At 30.2% G+C, this 15,754-nt stretch overlaps 4 protein-coding genes and 1 long non-coding RNA gene across 7 annotated transcripts in view; 3 read left to right on the top strand and 2 right to left on the bottom strand.

The window, feature by feature from the left end:
- Positions 1 to 2,740: 2,740 nt before the first annotated feature.
- Positions 2,741 to 3,892, bottom strand: LOC113373133 (maf-like protein CPR_2112). 2 transcript variants are annotated; one of them, XM_026613448.1, is made up of 5 exons: positions 3,602 to 3,892; positions 3,351 to 3,530; positions 3,203 to 3,284; positions 2,997 to 3,143; positions 2,741 to 2,924 (listed from the first exon to the last, which is right to left on the bottom strand). In XM_026613448.1, exons 2-5 carry the CDS (start codon positions 3,514 to 3,516, stop codon positions 2,780 to 2,782), a joined length of 540 nt encoding a protein of 179 aa, XP_026469233.1. In that variant the 5' UTR covers positions 3,517 to 3,530; positions 3,602 to 3,892; the 3' UTR covers positions 2,741 to 2,779. The 2 variants fall into 2 exon arrangements, with proteins under 2 accessions (XP_026469233.1, XP_026469232.1); XM_026613447.1 differs by having other exon boundaries at positions 3,351 to 3,510.
- A 1,175-nt stretch (positions 3,893 to 5,067) lies between these two features.
- On the bottom strand, positions 5,068 to 13,602 carry LOC113372981 (protein slowmo-like). The gene is made up of 4 exons (XM_026613320.1): positions 13,453 to 13,602; positions 13,112 to 13,277; positions 5,857 to 6,014; positions 5,068 to 5,781 (listed from the first exon to the last, which is right to left on the bottom strand). The coding sequence occupies exons 1-4, from the start codon at positions 13,482 to 13,484 to the stop codon at positions 5,439 to 5,441; spliced, it is 699 nt and encodes a 232-aa protein (XP_026469105.1). The 5' UTR covers positions 13,485 to 13,602; the 3' UTR covers positions 5,068 to 5,438.
- On the top strand, positions 6,343 to 7,891 carry LOC113372982. 2 transcript variants are annotated; one of them, XR_003366826.1, is made up of 7 exons: positions 6,343 to 6,701; positions 6,766 to 6,885; positions 6,970 to 7,007; positions 7,086 to 7,198; positions 7,273 to 7,428; positions 7,505 to 7,649; positions 7,731 to 7,891. It is a non-coding gene; the product is annotated as an uncharacterized LOC113372982 (long non-coding RNA). The 2 variants fall into 2 exon arrangements; XR_003366825.1 differs by having other exon boundaries at positions 6,766 to 7,007.
- A 381-nt stretch (positions 13,603 to 13,983) lies between the features above and the next one.
- Positions 13,984 to 15,066, top strand: LOC113372913 (zinc finger protein-like 1 homolog). The gene is given in 3 exon segments (XM_026613248.1): positions 13,984 to 14,515; positions 14,587 to 14,789; positions 14,792 to 15,066. Coding segments are annotated over 3 exon segments (891 nt in total). The 5' UTR covers positions 13,984 to 14,042; the 3' UTR covers positions 15,007 to 15,066.
- A 261-nt stretch (positions 15,067 to 15,327) lies between these two features.
- LOC113372745 overlaps positions 15,328 to 15,754 on the top strand; it is an 8,525-nt gene continuing 8,098 nt past the window's right edge. The window contains exon 1 of the mRNA XM_026613090.1: positions 15,328 to 15,392. Within this exon, the coding sequence (XP_026468875.1) occupies positions 15,328 to 15,392 (65 nt within the window). The remainder of the gene's footprint in view (positions 15,393 to 15,754) is intronic.

Here is a 15,754-nt window from a genome sequence, read left to right as displayed (position 1 = left end):
GTGAAAAATCTCTTCAGAAATGTAATAAAACAGAAAACAAAATCCCCAAAGTGTAGTAAAAAAAGATAATTTTGTAATAAGTAGCTTTTCCTTTACAAAATAGAAAAAAATCCTTGCTAATGTGGGATATTATTGCTGTTGAGATGCTATCTGATAAACAGACTCTTCAGAACTAGAGTTCTATCTGAAATACCATTAATTTAGGAGTTCCTCAAGGGTGTATGCTAGGACCCCTTCTGTATATCCTATACACAAATGATATTCAGACAAAACATTGGCTGAAGATACTACAATCATCAGGATAGCAAATTAACAATGATATGCATCAGCACTCGAAAAGTAGCTCAACAAATAAATGAAACCAAATCTAATCATATTAATTTTGCAACAAGAAATTGGAGAAACCTTTCCTCATAGTCTTATTTAAAGAATAATACTATATTTTGATTTACTATTTATGAAATTATAATAAAAAACTAATAAGTTTCAATTAATACATAAGAGAAGTAAAAACTATTGCATAATATTGATTTAAATAATTTATAAAACACACTTGCTGAAAAGTGAATCAAGATGTTTTCCCCGTAGTGAATTGTACAAAATCATTTTTATGCTTGTAGAACATCACTTGCAAATAATAATAATTTAACAAAGTGTATCTAATATATCAGATTGATATCACAAAATTGCAAATGATATTCGATATTTTTGCACACACGTCTGCTAAAGTAGTACTTGAGATAAATAAAGAATAAATTGTATTATTCCATCTTCACTGAAATTGCAAAAACAATGTTTAGTATCATGTCAATCATAAATCTTTATTAACTAAATTGTAAATCATATTATAATAGAATAAAGCAAAATGGGTTCAAACTATAGATGTAAGATTCTGTAGTAATATTACTATGTAATTACTTTAAATAAAAGAAATAAAAATTTAGCAGATGCATATGCATAAAATACTAATGATGCACGAGTCAGCAAATATTCACTGAAATACATACAGGCTGTTTTGATTTATACAATACAAATACAAGAAACTATTTGTTATGTGCTTGAGAACATTATCAGAGCAATATTTGTTGTACGATAAAATCCTGTATCTTATTCCAGAGAACTATTCATTGACACGTTGTGTAAAAAGATTGCTTCGACTCACATTGACGTTTCCACAATGATGCATAGAATTAAATCCAAATCTCCTCCTCATAATGAATCCTCCAAAGCATCTGCTAGAAGTTCCAAAGCCGAGCACTTGTAAATCACTACATTACATTACTTTGGACACTGACTTTATACATATAATTTACAATATGCAAATGTCCAAGTGGAGTCTTCGTGACTCAATACACGACACTTCGCGACGAACACATCAGAGACTTTTGTGAGAATTGGCGACTTAGAATTTGACAATATACAGATATATTACAAAAGTACTTGCAGCCTTACATACATCTATACATATTTGATATTTGCATATATGAATATATCATTATATAAAGGATACATTGGAAGCTGTAAATAAAGTATTTGGTTATAAAATTGATTGGAATTAAAAGCTGAGAGAGATAAGTTAAGGCTGAAGAACATTGTCACATATCTGATCTAAAAACATATCATCATACACGAATTTTATATCAAATTGATGTGCATAATTAGTAGAACCATTTAATGTATGAATTAATGGAAATTAATTAGGAGTTTAATTAAAAAACACTAATTAATTAGCGAGCACGCCTTTTTCACAAAAAACACGGTATAAAGATGGCCGCCAGAAAAGGCGAACTGTCATGAAGAAATGAACGAAGCGAAGTGAAGTGAAAGCCGAAAGCGCGAAATTCAAATTACATAAGCTTGAAAATATAAATGTTTGTTGTATTCATTGTAAACCTCCTATTTGTAAATGTTCTGATTGCTTTTTGGTGTCACTTCAAATGTTAATTATCTTGTTGAGGATTTTCATCATTTTCACAATCAACAGAAAATCCACAACTGGAGAATCTTCCTGCATAAGATCCTTTTATGTTATTTCTGTATATTGAATAAATACATTAATATAATGCAATATACTATAACAATTTATAATTCAATCAGATCAGATTATTAAGAATCGAAATCTTTTTTTGTATTGTTTCAATTTTTGTCTCAAACATATTACAAAACTTCACTTATTTAAATATTATTCATTATCACTATATTTTATATTTAATATTAAATTAATTTATTAATATAAACATTTTAGAATATATTTGTGTGTATGTACTGTCATGCAACACAACTAAAACTAGTAGTGTCGAAAATCAATGTGCATTCAACAATTTGTTTACTTGACATTTCTCCCGATTACTTTCTTTTAAATTAATTAAAATTTATTTACAAGAGAAAGAAAAGTTAATTCTTAGAGTCAGGACCTCTGCAGACATAGGATATAATTTGCTATCAATTTAATTTTGTTATTATTTATATTATAAAATACAAATTATTGGAAATCTTTCTATACTGTTTATTCGTTCTACCACAACTGAATTGTATTACTAAATTTTAATTGTTATAATTATTATACAAATTTGCTTAATTTTGTATATAACATTTAAAACAAACTAATTCATATTATAATCAAAGTACAGTACTCAAAACAACAACATTTTAAAAATCTGTGAATATAACTTTTATTAACAATGAATTCTTTTATATCCTCTGTATAATATAAAATATTAAATTATCAATTTTTTATAAAATAAACCAAATATATTTTACAAAAATATCACATTTATAATTATATTAAATTATTTTCACATAAAGAATTTAACTCGACACATAATTTATGTAGAGGTAACCCCACAACTGTAAAATAATCACCATCCATTTTTTCAATAAGACTAGCACCTCGTCCTTGGACTCCAAAGCTTCCAGCTTTGTCCCTAAAATAGAAAACCATAAAAAAATCTCAAAATTGAATTCTTTAGTATTTGAATTATAAGACTGTTATTTACATGGGTTCTCCTGATGCAATATATGCTCTTATCACTGCCGGAGTGAGTTTTCCAAAATGGACTTTGGTATTGTCACAAAACTTGACCGTTTTGCGCTGTGTTTTGATTACAACTCCTGTGTACACGGTACAAACTCTTCCCGACAACCTGTACAAATAATTAAGACACTAATTGAAGACTAATTCTATAAAAATTATAATTACAACCTTGATAGTGTGTTATAAGAGTCCTCTTCAGAATTGGGTTTACCAAAAAGCATACCGTCTAAAGTGACCATTGTATCAGCCCCTGATAACAAATTATTAAGGAAATTGAATGATAGGGGTAAGAGATTTGTAAAGGTAGGGCTTTTACCTATAACAACATCGGGTGGTGTATTTTGTTCACTTAGCCTTTGGAAAACTTCTTGAGCTTTACCGTGGGCAGTTGCTTGCACAAAATCTTCTATGCCTTTGAAATTTGTAGGAATCAGATTCTCTTCGAATGTTGAGGGGCATAATTCTACCTTCAAACCCTTCATGATGAAAATATTATCTAAATTATTATATTTTGCTTAAAATGAGCATTTTTAGTGTGATAACACTAGACAAATGCATTGTACCTACCAATTGTTTAACTAATTCTTGTCTCCTGGGTGATCCACTTGCTAAAACTACTCTTTTTGTATTTAAAAAATCTAAAACAGGCTCCAACATTTTAAAGGCCTTTTCAAATTGCACAATTTTTCTACAAAAGCACATTACACAAAACGCACATGTTTTGTTTTGACGTTTGACAGTTAAATGTAAACGCGTATCAATTGATGTGCCTAAAGGAAAGGGTGAATAAAGAAAAACAACTTAATTTGTAGAACAGAAATGATATATTACACTGGTTTGATTAAAGGTTTATTTACAAAAAAGAATGATTCAATGATATATGTTCAAGTTTAATGTTTGCTTGTCGATGTCTGGTCTTTGATTGCAATAATTAATACAATAATTAAATTTATTAGTTAAGTCTGTGAATTGTTCTTATGAGGATTGAGGTTATGTTGCCATTTGACAGTTCATAATCAGTTCAATCAAATGGCAATTTAAAAAGTTTAATTAAACAAAAATATATTTTTAAATTATATTTTTAAGGTATTTTAAATTAAATCAAATATAAAAAAAAATTGTCCATAAAATATAAAAAAATATCATAATTGCTGTAGTCAATGCAACTACAAGATAATAATTGAAAATCGTTCACATCTGAATATAAATATGTTATGTGACAATTTGATAATTTATATATTCACCTCCAACAAGTCCTTTAATTAGTTTTGATTTTTATTGATTAGTCAATTATAAAATGTCTTTTAAATTGTATATTCGAATGCCCCATCCCATAAAAGACGAAAACGAAATTAAACTTCTACATCCAGAAATTAAAAATGTATTCCTGTCAAGACGTAAAACAGCAAAATTTTGCTTTATTATATTCGAGGACGAAAATACATATAAATTAGTTATGAAAAATTTGCAAGGAGTTCGCATAAATGGCAAAAAATTAGTTGCGAAGAAAGCTTTGGCCACAGATCTAACAATAAGAAAACGCAAGAATAAACTTAAGCAGGCTTTTACAATTGATACTAAAGGCGATGCTGATGAGATGAATAGGAGTATGGATGTTAAATTTAATTCTGTGTATATAGAACAACGGTCAGTGGCTTCATCTGCACCACCAAAGGAAGAAACTGTGATCTACCAGAAAATGCAAAGTACGACTAAAAGAAAGACTATAACTCCAAAGCTACGGAGATATTTTTAAAACAAACTATTTAGCTTAATCCAATAACTGTTGATTTTTATATTTATTGAAATAAAATTGTATTTATAATACTCTTTTTTACTTAAAGGAGTATAATTAGGATTTTGTGACCGTGTTAATAATGATTCACAAATAAAAACAACAATGAAATGCAATTGAATTATATTATACAATTTTAATACATATTCAATTATATTCAAGGTTTTTGGGAATGTGTTAAAATTAAAATCACACTTGTCTTATATGTACAAAGATTTAATTAAATGACATTTGCAGGAAGAAAATGTATGACAATCTAATTTCTGTGTCAACCACATATATGGTGCTCGATATTTACACATTTACTAAGACTAAATTTTCAGTACTTATTTGCTATGACAAAGATTTGGTTGGTTAACACATCGTACACAATTATTTAAATAAAATAAATTAAGATGAATTTGTTATATACATACATTTTCAAAATAAATATATGCATATAAGATTTGAAATTAAATACACTCGCGTGTAATGTATCTCATTTTATGTATATAAAATACTATATATTTCTGATGTGGTCGGTATAAAATATACATACATAATTTGTCTTTCAAATTCTTATATTGTAAATATAAAACAATTCATCTAAAATTCAAGTTTAAAATCTTGCTAAAATTTCGGTATATTCTGCTTCGTCCCGCTGCTCTTGGCCAAATTCTGTATATCATCCAGGGTATTTTTAGCAGCAGTCGATAGATCATCCATTGACTTCCTTGCTGATGTCGAAATGTCATCTATTGATTTTTTGGTCTGAGACAAGATCTCATCTGTTGATTTCACAGCCGAGTTGGCGATTTCCTTAACTTCCAAATTGATTTTGTTTATGACCCATTCCATTGCCTGTCTGCCTTTGCCGGCGTTTAAGGAGATTTTGTTGGCTAAAAGATCCTCCATGTAGTGACTGAGGGGGACTCCTTGCACCGTCACAACCGCCTCTTGCTTCAGAAGTGTCCTGGGGGCAAAGGACATATTTAGAATACACATTTTGTTAAGGTAATAGTAATAGTAATAGATAAATGGTACCTACCTGTCGGGGTCTGTTGGATGTGGCGCGTATGTTAACCTTTCGTCTAAAGAAATATAACGACAGAAGGTTAAATTTATTGTTTTTAGTACCATGCGCCTGGATTTTGGATCGACTTCTGATTTTTCACTTGCATAGCACACATTTGCAGTGCCGATCAACTGCAAAAGAAAATTAGCTGTAAGTGGAATTCTGTCTTAGGGCAATTAAGGCATCGTGCCTTAAGGCAAATTGCTGGAACTTCCCGTACCGTAACGAAATGTTCGAGGAATATTGAATGTTTTCAAATAGATTATTATAAATATTGTAGCATTGTCTAATATTTATACCCAGTAAACACGCGATGTGATCTTCTATAATATCGACATCGTTATTATAATGCGGTTATCGAATCTACGCCACAAGAGGATTTTAAACTTGCGTGCGCTTGTGTGTGTTACAATACACGCAAAGCTCGCATTGAGTTGTCTCACGAGACATATACACGCGCTGTCGGGGGTAATGACATCGTTGAATTTCATGTGAGATACATGTCGTGCGCTGGTGTGTGTTAGCACACATGCAAAGCATAATCAATGACGTCACACGGCGTGAAGCAAACGCGTCGTGCGCTGCGTTGTGTGCGTTGTGTGCTGGTGTGTGTGACCATACAAAGAAAGCTTTACATCAGCGCGCCGTGGCCACTGGTGGAACCGACTGTTTCTTTGACGAAAGTTAACCTAACCCGCGTACAAAATGGCGCAAAATGTCACGAATTTATCATGCATCAAGTTATATTTTCTTTAGTATAATAATTACATTCGTTTAGTTAAGCAACTTGTTTATGATAATTGTAGAAAAATGACACCGTAAGTATATCATATATTATTTATATAGATATGTAATTACTTCACGATTTTGAATTCCATTTAGTGCATTATATCCTGGGATGAAGAAACGTTATTTTATGTCGATTTCTTTAGATGACAAAGGAGGTAACCAAATAGCATATCTTACAAAATCTGAGGACAATAATAAGGATCGTTTAGCAAGGTTAAAATAATTATTTTACTAAATTAAGACATTAACATATCCATGTGTTCGACATAACCTCACTTCTTAAATCTCTTAAATTAGTCGGTTGAGAAGCGGATCGAGAATGATTGTTTGAATATGTAAGTCACTACAAATATAATAGCTATACAAATATATATAAACAGCAAACACGTATGCCATGTTCATATTTATTTCAGAAGTCGTACAAAATTGGAATGAAACGATGAACAATATACAGATCTTTAGACAGGCTCAAATAATGTATGTTTAGGAGCAACTTGAAGATAATGGAGATTTATCTTCTTAATATGTAAGTTGATTCATATATAGTTGCTGTATATATATTATTTGGTAACAAATACATTATATTTATAATTGTTTTAGAAAACCTCTAAAATTGGGAACAGTATGTCATATATGCATGAACTTGATTGATGTATTGATGTATAATGAACTGAAGATAGAATGAATTCAATCAGGTTAAAAAAAATGTATGTGCAAAAGCGACTCGAAGACGATTTAGATTTGTCTCCTGAATATGTAAGTTGCTACACATATGGAGTGGTATATATATTATTAGATTCAATAAAACACATTATGTTTCAAATTGTTTTAGAAAACTTCCAAGAAGTACATCATATATGAATATCCTGTATCCTCGCATTTGATGTATTGAACTGGCGATAGAATGAAATCAGTCAGTGTTAAAAATGTATGTGTAAAAGCGACTTTAAGATGATGGAGATTTGTACACTGAACATGTAGGTAGCTACACATATGGTAGCTGTATATATATATTATATTATATACAGTAAATCACATTATGTTTGAATTTGTTTTAGAAAACTTCCAAAATTTGGGGCAGTATGTCATATGTGCATAATCTGTATCCTGGCATTTGATGCAATGAACTGGCGATAGAATGAAATAATGAAAAATAGGCAGGCTGTTTGATGTATAAGGAAGTGGCGATAGAATACTTATGCAAAACTTCACACTTCACGCCCCAAAAATAGAATTACGTTCATTAGATATACAACAATTTTCATTAAATATACTGTTATTAATATGTTAAGATTGAATAATTTGTAAAAAGTTTTCTAGTATAGTTCATGTTAAAATTTTATAATTTCAAAACTACAATTCTAATTTGTAATATTTAAATATTGTAAAATTTCTTATTATTCACGTAAATAAATGCTTATTCGTACAGAAAAGAATATTAATTGCATTACGTCATCACTTTCAGGTGCTATTACGTCATAACTGAGTCGCCATTTTGTATGACGTCATGACCGAATCGTTTTCATTCGCCAATGACGTCATGACTGGGGTGAACGCCTTACGTCAGACGGTCTTATCATAATAAACAAACATATGTGGGTCAACGTCGATTTTCATGTATCACGAACGCCACGTGCGCCAGAGACCGAACCTCGATAGTTGTTCGATAGTTACATAAATTTGCGGCCGTATCCATTAAATATCGAGGAAAATGAATATGGGAACCGCATGTCACACGACCTAAATAAAATATTGCCACGATGTTGTGGCCATATCGCATGTTTACTGGGTAAGAATTATATAAACTGAATTGCAAAGTTGAAATTATTTGTTTGAAGTATGTTAGAACTTTAGTCAGAATTAAAAATAAAATCTGAATTATTTTCGATATACAAAAAACTAAAAAAAAAAAAATTGAACAATTTTTTTTTTCCAAAATCAATTATTTTGTTAAGACAAGCAGAAAGTTCTTTGAATCATTTAAATCGGACGCTTAGTTCTCTCAAAAACTGCCATTTTTTACATATTTAGCTCCGTATCTTCAAAATGGCTGGGTCTGCCTTTGCCAAAAACTAATAAACACTTCTCCCAATCATTACTAATTGAATGTTTTTTAGATCATTCAAATCGGATACTCCGTTCTCTCAAAAATTCGATTTCTATTTTCTGCACTCTTTGTTCCGTATCTCCGAAACGACTGGACCTGCCTTTGCCAAAAACTAATCAGCTCTTTTCCCTATCAATAGGAATCGAATGTTTTTTGAACCATTCAAATCGGTTGATCCGTGCGCCCCAAAACGTGACTGGAAATTTGTATCCATACATACATACACACACACACATCCATTTTTTTCTGAGGTATGCCAAAACGTTCAGAAACCTTCAAAACGTCGAGAAATGTAAAAATTTTCAATTCCGATTTTCGGCCCATTACAATAACTTACCCTACGGGAAGTTAATAACGAAATTTAATATGCAAAAAAAATGAAACCAGGACGTATTTTACAATTTGTCCTAAGTGGCTTTCATTTCTTCTTGCTCTTTAAGGCAACTCGACAAATATAAATAATCGCGACCAGTTTTAGGTGACCAAAAATTACCGTATATTCTTTTGCCTTTGACTAAATTTGGTAGTAAGTTTTCAATATGAACAATCTTTAGTAAATTATTGAATTTAATCAGAAAATTCCACCACCAGGTGAAAGGGGATGAATTCTTTTCCAAAAATCCTTAAAAAATCGATCAAGTGATTAATGGACACCCCCTAAAACAGTTTGACGGCTATAACAGCGAAAAAGTAAATTGGTGGACAGATAGTCGTGTAGACAGGTAGACTTGAAGACAAGAAAACTGGTGAATTAGGTGAAAAAAATATGCACTTTTTTAACTTCCCGTAGGGTAGTTATAGTAATGGGCCGAAAATCAAAAATGAAAATTTTTGCATTTCTCGACGTTTTGAAGGTTTCTGAACATTTTACTGGCATACCTCAGAAAAAATGGATGTGTGTGGCTATGTGTGTTTTGTATGTCCGCATTTTTTCGTCCACGTTTTCGGGCGCACGAATCAACCGATTTGAATGGTTTAAAAAACATTCGATTCCTAATGATAGGGAGATGTGCTGATTAGTTTTTGGCAAAGACAGGTCCAGCCGTTTCGAAGATACGGAGCAAAGAGTGCAGAAAATAGAAATCGAGTTTTGAGAGAACGGAGTATCGGATTCGAATGATCTAAAAAACATTCAATTTGTAATGATAGGGAGAAGAGGTGATTAGTTTTTGGCAAAGACAGGTCCCGCCATTTCAAAGATACAGAGCTAAATGTGCAAAAAATGGCAGTTTTTGAGTGAACTAAGCGTCCGATTTGAATGATCTAAAAAACTGCTTTCTGCTTGTATTGACAAAACAAATGCTTTTGGGGATAAAAACTTATAACATTTTTTTTATTTCCATAGAATATTTTTGTAATTTTGGATTAAAAATTCTAAAAATTTAAAAAATTACCCAGACTAAGCACAGTCTAAGCGCCACTCTGGTACAAATGTTTACCCGATTGCGTTTAGACTGTTTATGTACTCGAGCACTTTTCCAATTTTGTGAAAAGAAAACTATTGAAAAATGTGAAAATGCCGCTAAGCTAAGCACAGTATAAGTAAAAATGTCGCACAGAATTATTTGCAAATGCATGCAATTTGTTTAGACTGTGACTATACGGGAGCACTTTTTCAATTTTGTGCAAATTAGGCAACTATTTCTTTTTTGAAATTGAATTCGAAATGAAATGACTATTAATGACTATTAATGTTCTGAAGATAAATTGATTTGTGATTTAAATTTGATTTGCCCAGATATAACAATAAGATAGCAAAAATAATGAAAGTTACAGTATTTGTAATAATATATTTGAAAACGTTTAAAATTTCTCTAATATTTCATTACGGTACGGGAAGTACCAGCAATTTGCCTTAAGGCACGATGCCATACACCACTAGTTCAAATTTTGAATTGAAAGTAAAACACGGCGAAGGGTGAACGGGTACAGTTAATATCTCATAATTTTAAATGGCCAGAAATAAATTATTTTCAGCAAACGATCACCCTTTTTATAAGCCTATAATATTTTAGGGAATTCGTTTAAAATTAGACAATGAATTTTCATTAATTAACTAATTTCCTTCGTTACACCGAAATCATATCATACGTGGTATCTAAGCGTGTTAGGTTTCGTTAAGGAAATATAAACAAATAAATCTATTTATTGTTTACATAAACAATTTATTCATCGTGTGTTGATGCATGCCGTTTTGTCAAGTTCAAATTGATTTAATTTTAATTTCGTGGCGAACGTGAAAGCCAAGGCCGGTTCTAATGAACTCTGAACATACGGGACGGCCGTTATCTCATCTTATACTATGATGACGAAACAACACAAATGACGGAAAAAAATTCTTGGACTCGATTCAAAATTTCAAACAGGCAAATAATGGAATAACACGAAATTAGATTGGCTCGAAATATACACAGGAAAATTTATGAATCATTATTTGGTAGTACGATCATAATACCTGTTGGGATAGGATCGAGGAGAAAGTTGATACAATTTGAATAACATCAAAGGAAAGCTTTAATTTTTACATATTTCTAATATCCTTTCCATGTACATAAATCCTTTGGCAATTTTCTAAAAACCTCAAAATTGATTTGGTACCATTGTTCTTGATTGATAATTAATGCAGGTTGAGACAAATATTAAATTTACTTCAAGGATCAAGAAGAAAGTTGATATATTATTTGAATAATTTGTCCATCAAGTGAGAGTTTAAATTTTTATGTATTTCTAATATATTTGTCCATAAATCCTTCAGTAATTTTCTAGAAAACCTCAGAATTAATTTGGTTGCATTGTTCTTAATTGATAATCAATGCAGGTTGAGGCAAATAATAAATTTACTTCAATTATTCTTTCACAAATGAAAAATTTACTGGTTAGTTAATGTAGCATTTTGTCTATACATATGCGTGTTTGTTGATTAAACAAAATACTTAAATGCTTAATCAAGCATCCATTCAAAATACAAAGAAAATTAAAATATGTTTCTTAAAATGATTTTAATAGATCCAAATGCTTCGAGTCCCAATTTAACTTTTACATAGTGGACAAAACACACAAATTATTAAAACAAACACAAATAAAAACATAATCAATGAAAATAATACTTCACAATAACCTTGTTTGTGAAAAAGAATAAATAATATATAATTTGAAAAAAAAAAATAAAAATAATGATTTGACTGTTGAGAATGAGTCAAATTGGAACGCAAAACATTTTTAATACTTAAAATTATTATAAGAAACTTATTTTAAATTTTTTCTATTTATATTATTTAAATGAATGCCTGATTAAGAAGTATTTTGTTTAATCAACATATTTATGACTATGTGAAAAAATAATTACATATGTAAATTATATATATAAATTTGTATTATTCGTATCAATTAATTATTAAACATTTAATTCGTTCCATGCAAAATAAAATTTACAACTGTATGTAAACGGGGTGTGTGGCATCGTGCCGTAAGGCAAATTGCTGGAACTTCCCGTACCGTAACAAAATGTTAGAGGAATACTGAATGTTTTCAAATAGATCATTATAAATATTTTAACATTGTCTAATATTTATAAGAATTATATAAACTGAATTGCAAAGTTGAAATTATTTGTTTAAATTATATTAGAACTATAGTCAGAATTAAAAATAAAATCTGAATTATTTTTGATATACAAAAAATTAAAAAAAAAAAAGTTGAAACAAAATTTTTTTTGTTCCAAAATGAATTATTATGTTAAGACAAGCAGAAAGTTCTTTGAATCAATTAAATCGGACGCTTAGTTCTCTCAAAAACTGCCATTTTTTGTATATTAGCTCCGTATCTTCAAAATGGTTATGCCTGCGTTTGCCAAAAACTAATAACAACTTCTCCCAATCATAAATTTAAATAATCTGCAATTGTTTCTTTTCATAGATCACTATTTAAAATTATTTATCATTTATAATTTAAAAGAACACTTGAAAATAAACATTGAAAATTTGATTCGATTAAAAGTAGCTAAATCTCAACTCTTATAGATTAATTAAATTATTGAAATATATCTCAAACTTCATTTTCATTTCATTAACACCTAGTTGACTCATATATTTCTTATATAAATCCAACTAGAATTCGACTTTAAACCAATTTGATTTGACTTAACATATTTTATCTAATAAAAATAATAGTTTCACCTACAAAACAAGTTGCATATGCACAATTATAAAATGAATAGATAAACCACTAATTAGTTATAAACACCACACTCATTATCTATCATTATATACGTGTATCATTAATTACTTCTAAAGAATGTGTGTATATATAAATATTTCTTTTATTTCGACTCACAGCTTGTGCCCATTTAGGAAAGTACCATTTTGAACTGACTATCCTGTGCGTATGCAAGACTCCATTTACAACATTACGTTCAACAACATCAGTCCCAACAACAGCTGGATTCATGGGATTCGGGTACTTTCTCCATGCCGCTTGGGCTACTGTTTCCCAAGGGTGACTGAAAGAAAAGGAAGGTATTGAGAAATTTGACAGGTATGTTGCATCAAGTAATAATAAAAGATTAGGCTTATGAACTAAATTGTTTTTCAACTGAATATTTTTATTTCAATAATGAGTTTATTTATATCAACACTTTCTTATTTACAATGAATTAAACATTGGCAACAACTCACTTAAAAATATGTTCTGACGTCCAAATTTTCATTTTTTTTAAATTTTTGTTATTGTTTTTTTACTTGTAATTTATACGTTTTTACTTCTATATTAATAAAATTGCAGGCAGTCGCCTGTCAAAATTAGTTTCTGAAAAAATCGACTTGACAAGTCAGATGAAAGTACGAAAAGAATTTAGTGGCAAGGTTATGCAAGATGCGAACTTGCACAAGTGTTGCCAGATTGGTGGAAATAAATCTTCTTGACCGATAAGTTTAAAATTGTAATTCAATTGAAGTTAGTTATACAGTAACAAGTCACTTATACGCGTAAGATACATACCATAAAAGTTATAATTGTAATTGCAGAATAATGATAATTTAGTGCAAGTGATTAAAAATTACAATAATCTATTATTAATAATTCAAAATTTATCACGTTGCTGTCAACGTGGCTTGTCAACAAATTGCAAATGGCGCCCTGTTTTTGTGGCTGTCAAAAATGTCTGTGACAAATGCAAATTTGTGCATTTAAAAGAAAAACACAAAAATAAACAAAATCAAGACATATAATAATTAGTTTTAATTAAATCATTCTCTTGTACGTAACAATGGGGTTGTGCAAATGTCCAAAGCGACGTGTCACCAATCAATTCTGTTTCGAGCACCATGTAAACGTTTGCGAAAATTGTATGGTAACAAATCATTCCAAATGCGTTGTCCAAAGTTACATCCAATGGCTACAGGACAGCGATTATAACGCCGGATGCCAATTGTGCAATTCCGAAATTACAAACGACGATTTTGTACGGTTGACTTGCTATCATGTTTTTCACTGGTCGTGTCTTCAATCCATGGCAGGAAGTTTGCCCCCGAATGTGGCTCCTGCAGGATACCGATGTCCACAGTGTGGAACTGGTATTTTTCCACAACCTAATCTGATATCACCTGTAGCAGATATTTTGAGAGGAAAGTTGGGGTTGGTAAATTGGGGACGCAGTGGATTGGGACTTCCTTTGTTGGCTGAAACAAGAGATCCACCAGATGGATGTAAAGTTTCAGTTGATTTTGACACCAATATACAGTAAGATTATAAAAAATGATTCATGTACAAATAATTTTGTTGTGTTAAATGTTTAACTGTTTTTTTTACAGAAATAGTTCAGAGTATTCAAATTCAAAACTACAAAGCAATAACTTGCGCAGTCAAAACACCAAACCAATAGTCCACTCTTCAGATAATTTAAACAACACGCAACACAATTATAGTAATTTTTACTCTGCTAACAGCCAAATGAGGAGATCTTCGAACCGACCAACACCCATAGGAAGAGTATTAGATTCTGATGATGATAAATATAACGTAGAAGCCCCAAAGAAATGCTGACAAGATTTATTAACAGAGCCGCATGCTTTTCACCAGTCAAAAAGCAACGGTTTCTTACATTTATTCTTGTCATTATTATTTTTGTATCAGTCATTATGATTCTAAAAGAATTGAGCCACAGGAGCAACACGGATGACGGACAGTTTGATTTGGAAAATGAACCAAAAGTTGTTGTTGGTGATGTGTGATAATAGTAAGACGGGGGAGTGCATGAGTATTAAAGACAATGAGAAGGATTTAATTGATTAAACAGCTATGTAAAATTTATATTTGAAAATATATTTAGTTTGTATATAAAGGATTAAAATTGTATTTATAACACTGTAATAAAATTTAATGGACTGATAAATGGATTTAGTAATATTCGAGTACGCTAATACTTGAATAATTAACTAAAAGCATCTTATTTGCAGCTGCAAATTTATTTCATTACAAACAAATATAGCAAGAAAAGCATATAGCAATAAGAACAAATATAGCAAGAAAAGGATTTTTGAGAACTAGAGAAAATGTCTTTTATAAATGGACCAAAATGGACTAACAACAAAAATCAAAAATATCATTACAACCTTAGGTAAAGTTTGTTGTTAAAAAATAGCCAAGGATTTTTGGAATCAAGAGTCTTTCAGGAACTGTTTAAATTAAAAAATAAACATTTTATTGAAAAATCCTTGGATAAATATTAAAGGACACAGTTTAAAAGAGGCTTCAACAAGCACTAAAATGTAATAATGATAATATTGATAATTTCTTTATAAACTTTAGAATAAAGTCACATTTTTAAGACACCATTGCGACTGCTGCATCAATATGATTCAAAGGAGCTTTAAAAGCTAACAAGCAAGAGAAATTTTCAAAGTTTTTTAGAGCAATTCATCTGAGCTTTAACCAAATGCTTAAAAAACAAATTAAATTGATGCTTTTATAAATTTGTTT

This window comes from Ctenocephalides felis, unplaced genomic scaffold (assembly GCF_003426905.1).
Source record: "Ctenocephalides felis isolate EL2017-DRISC unplaced genomic scaffold, ASM342690v1 CF-g0.4_SCAFFOLD_01604, whole genome shotgun sequence".
NCBI lineage: Eukaryota > Metazoa > Arthropoda > Insecta > Siphonaptera > Pulicidae > Ctenocephalides > Ctenocephalides felis.
The sequence above is the reverse complement of the archived record's forward strand: the minus strand, read 5'-3'. Positions and strand labels throughout refer to the sequence as shown.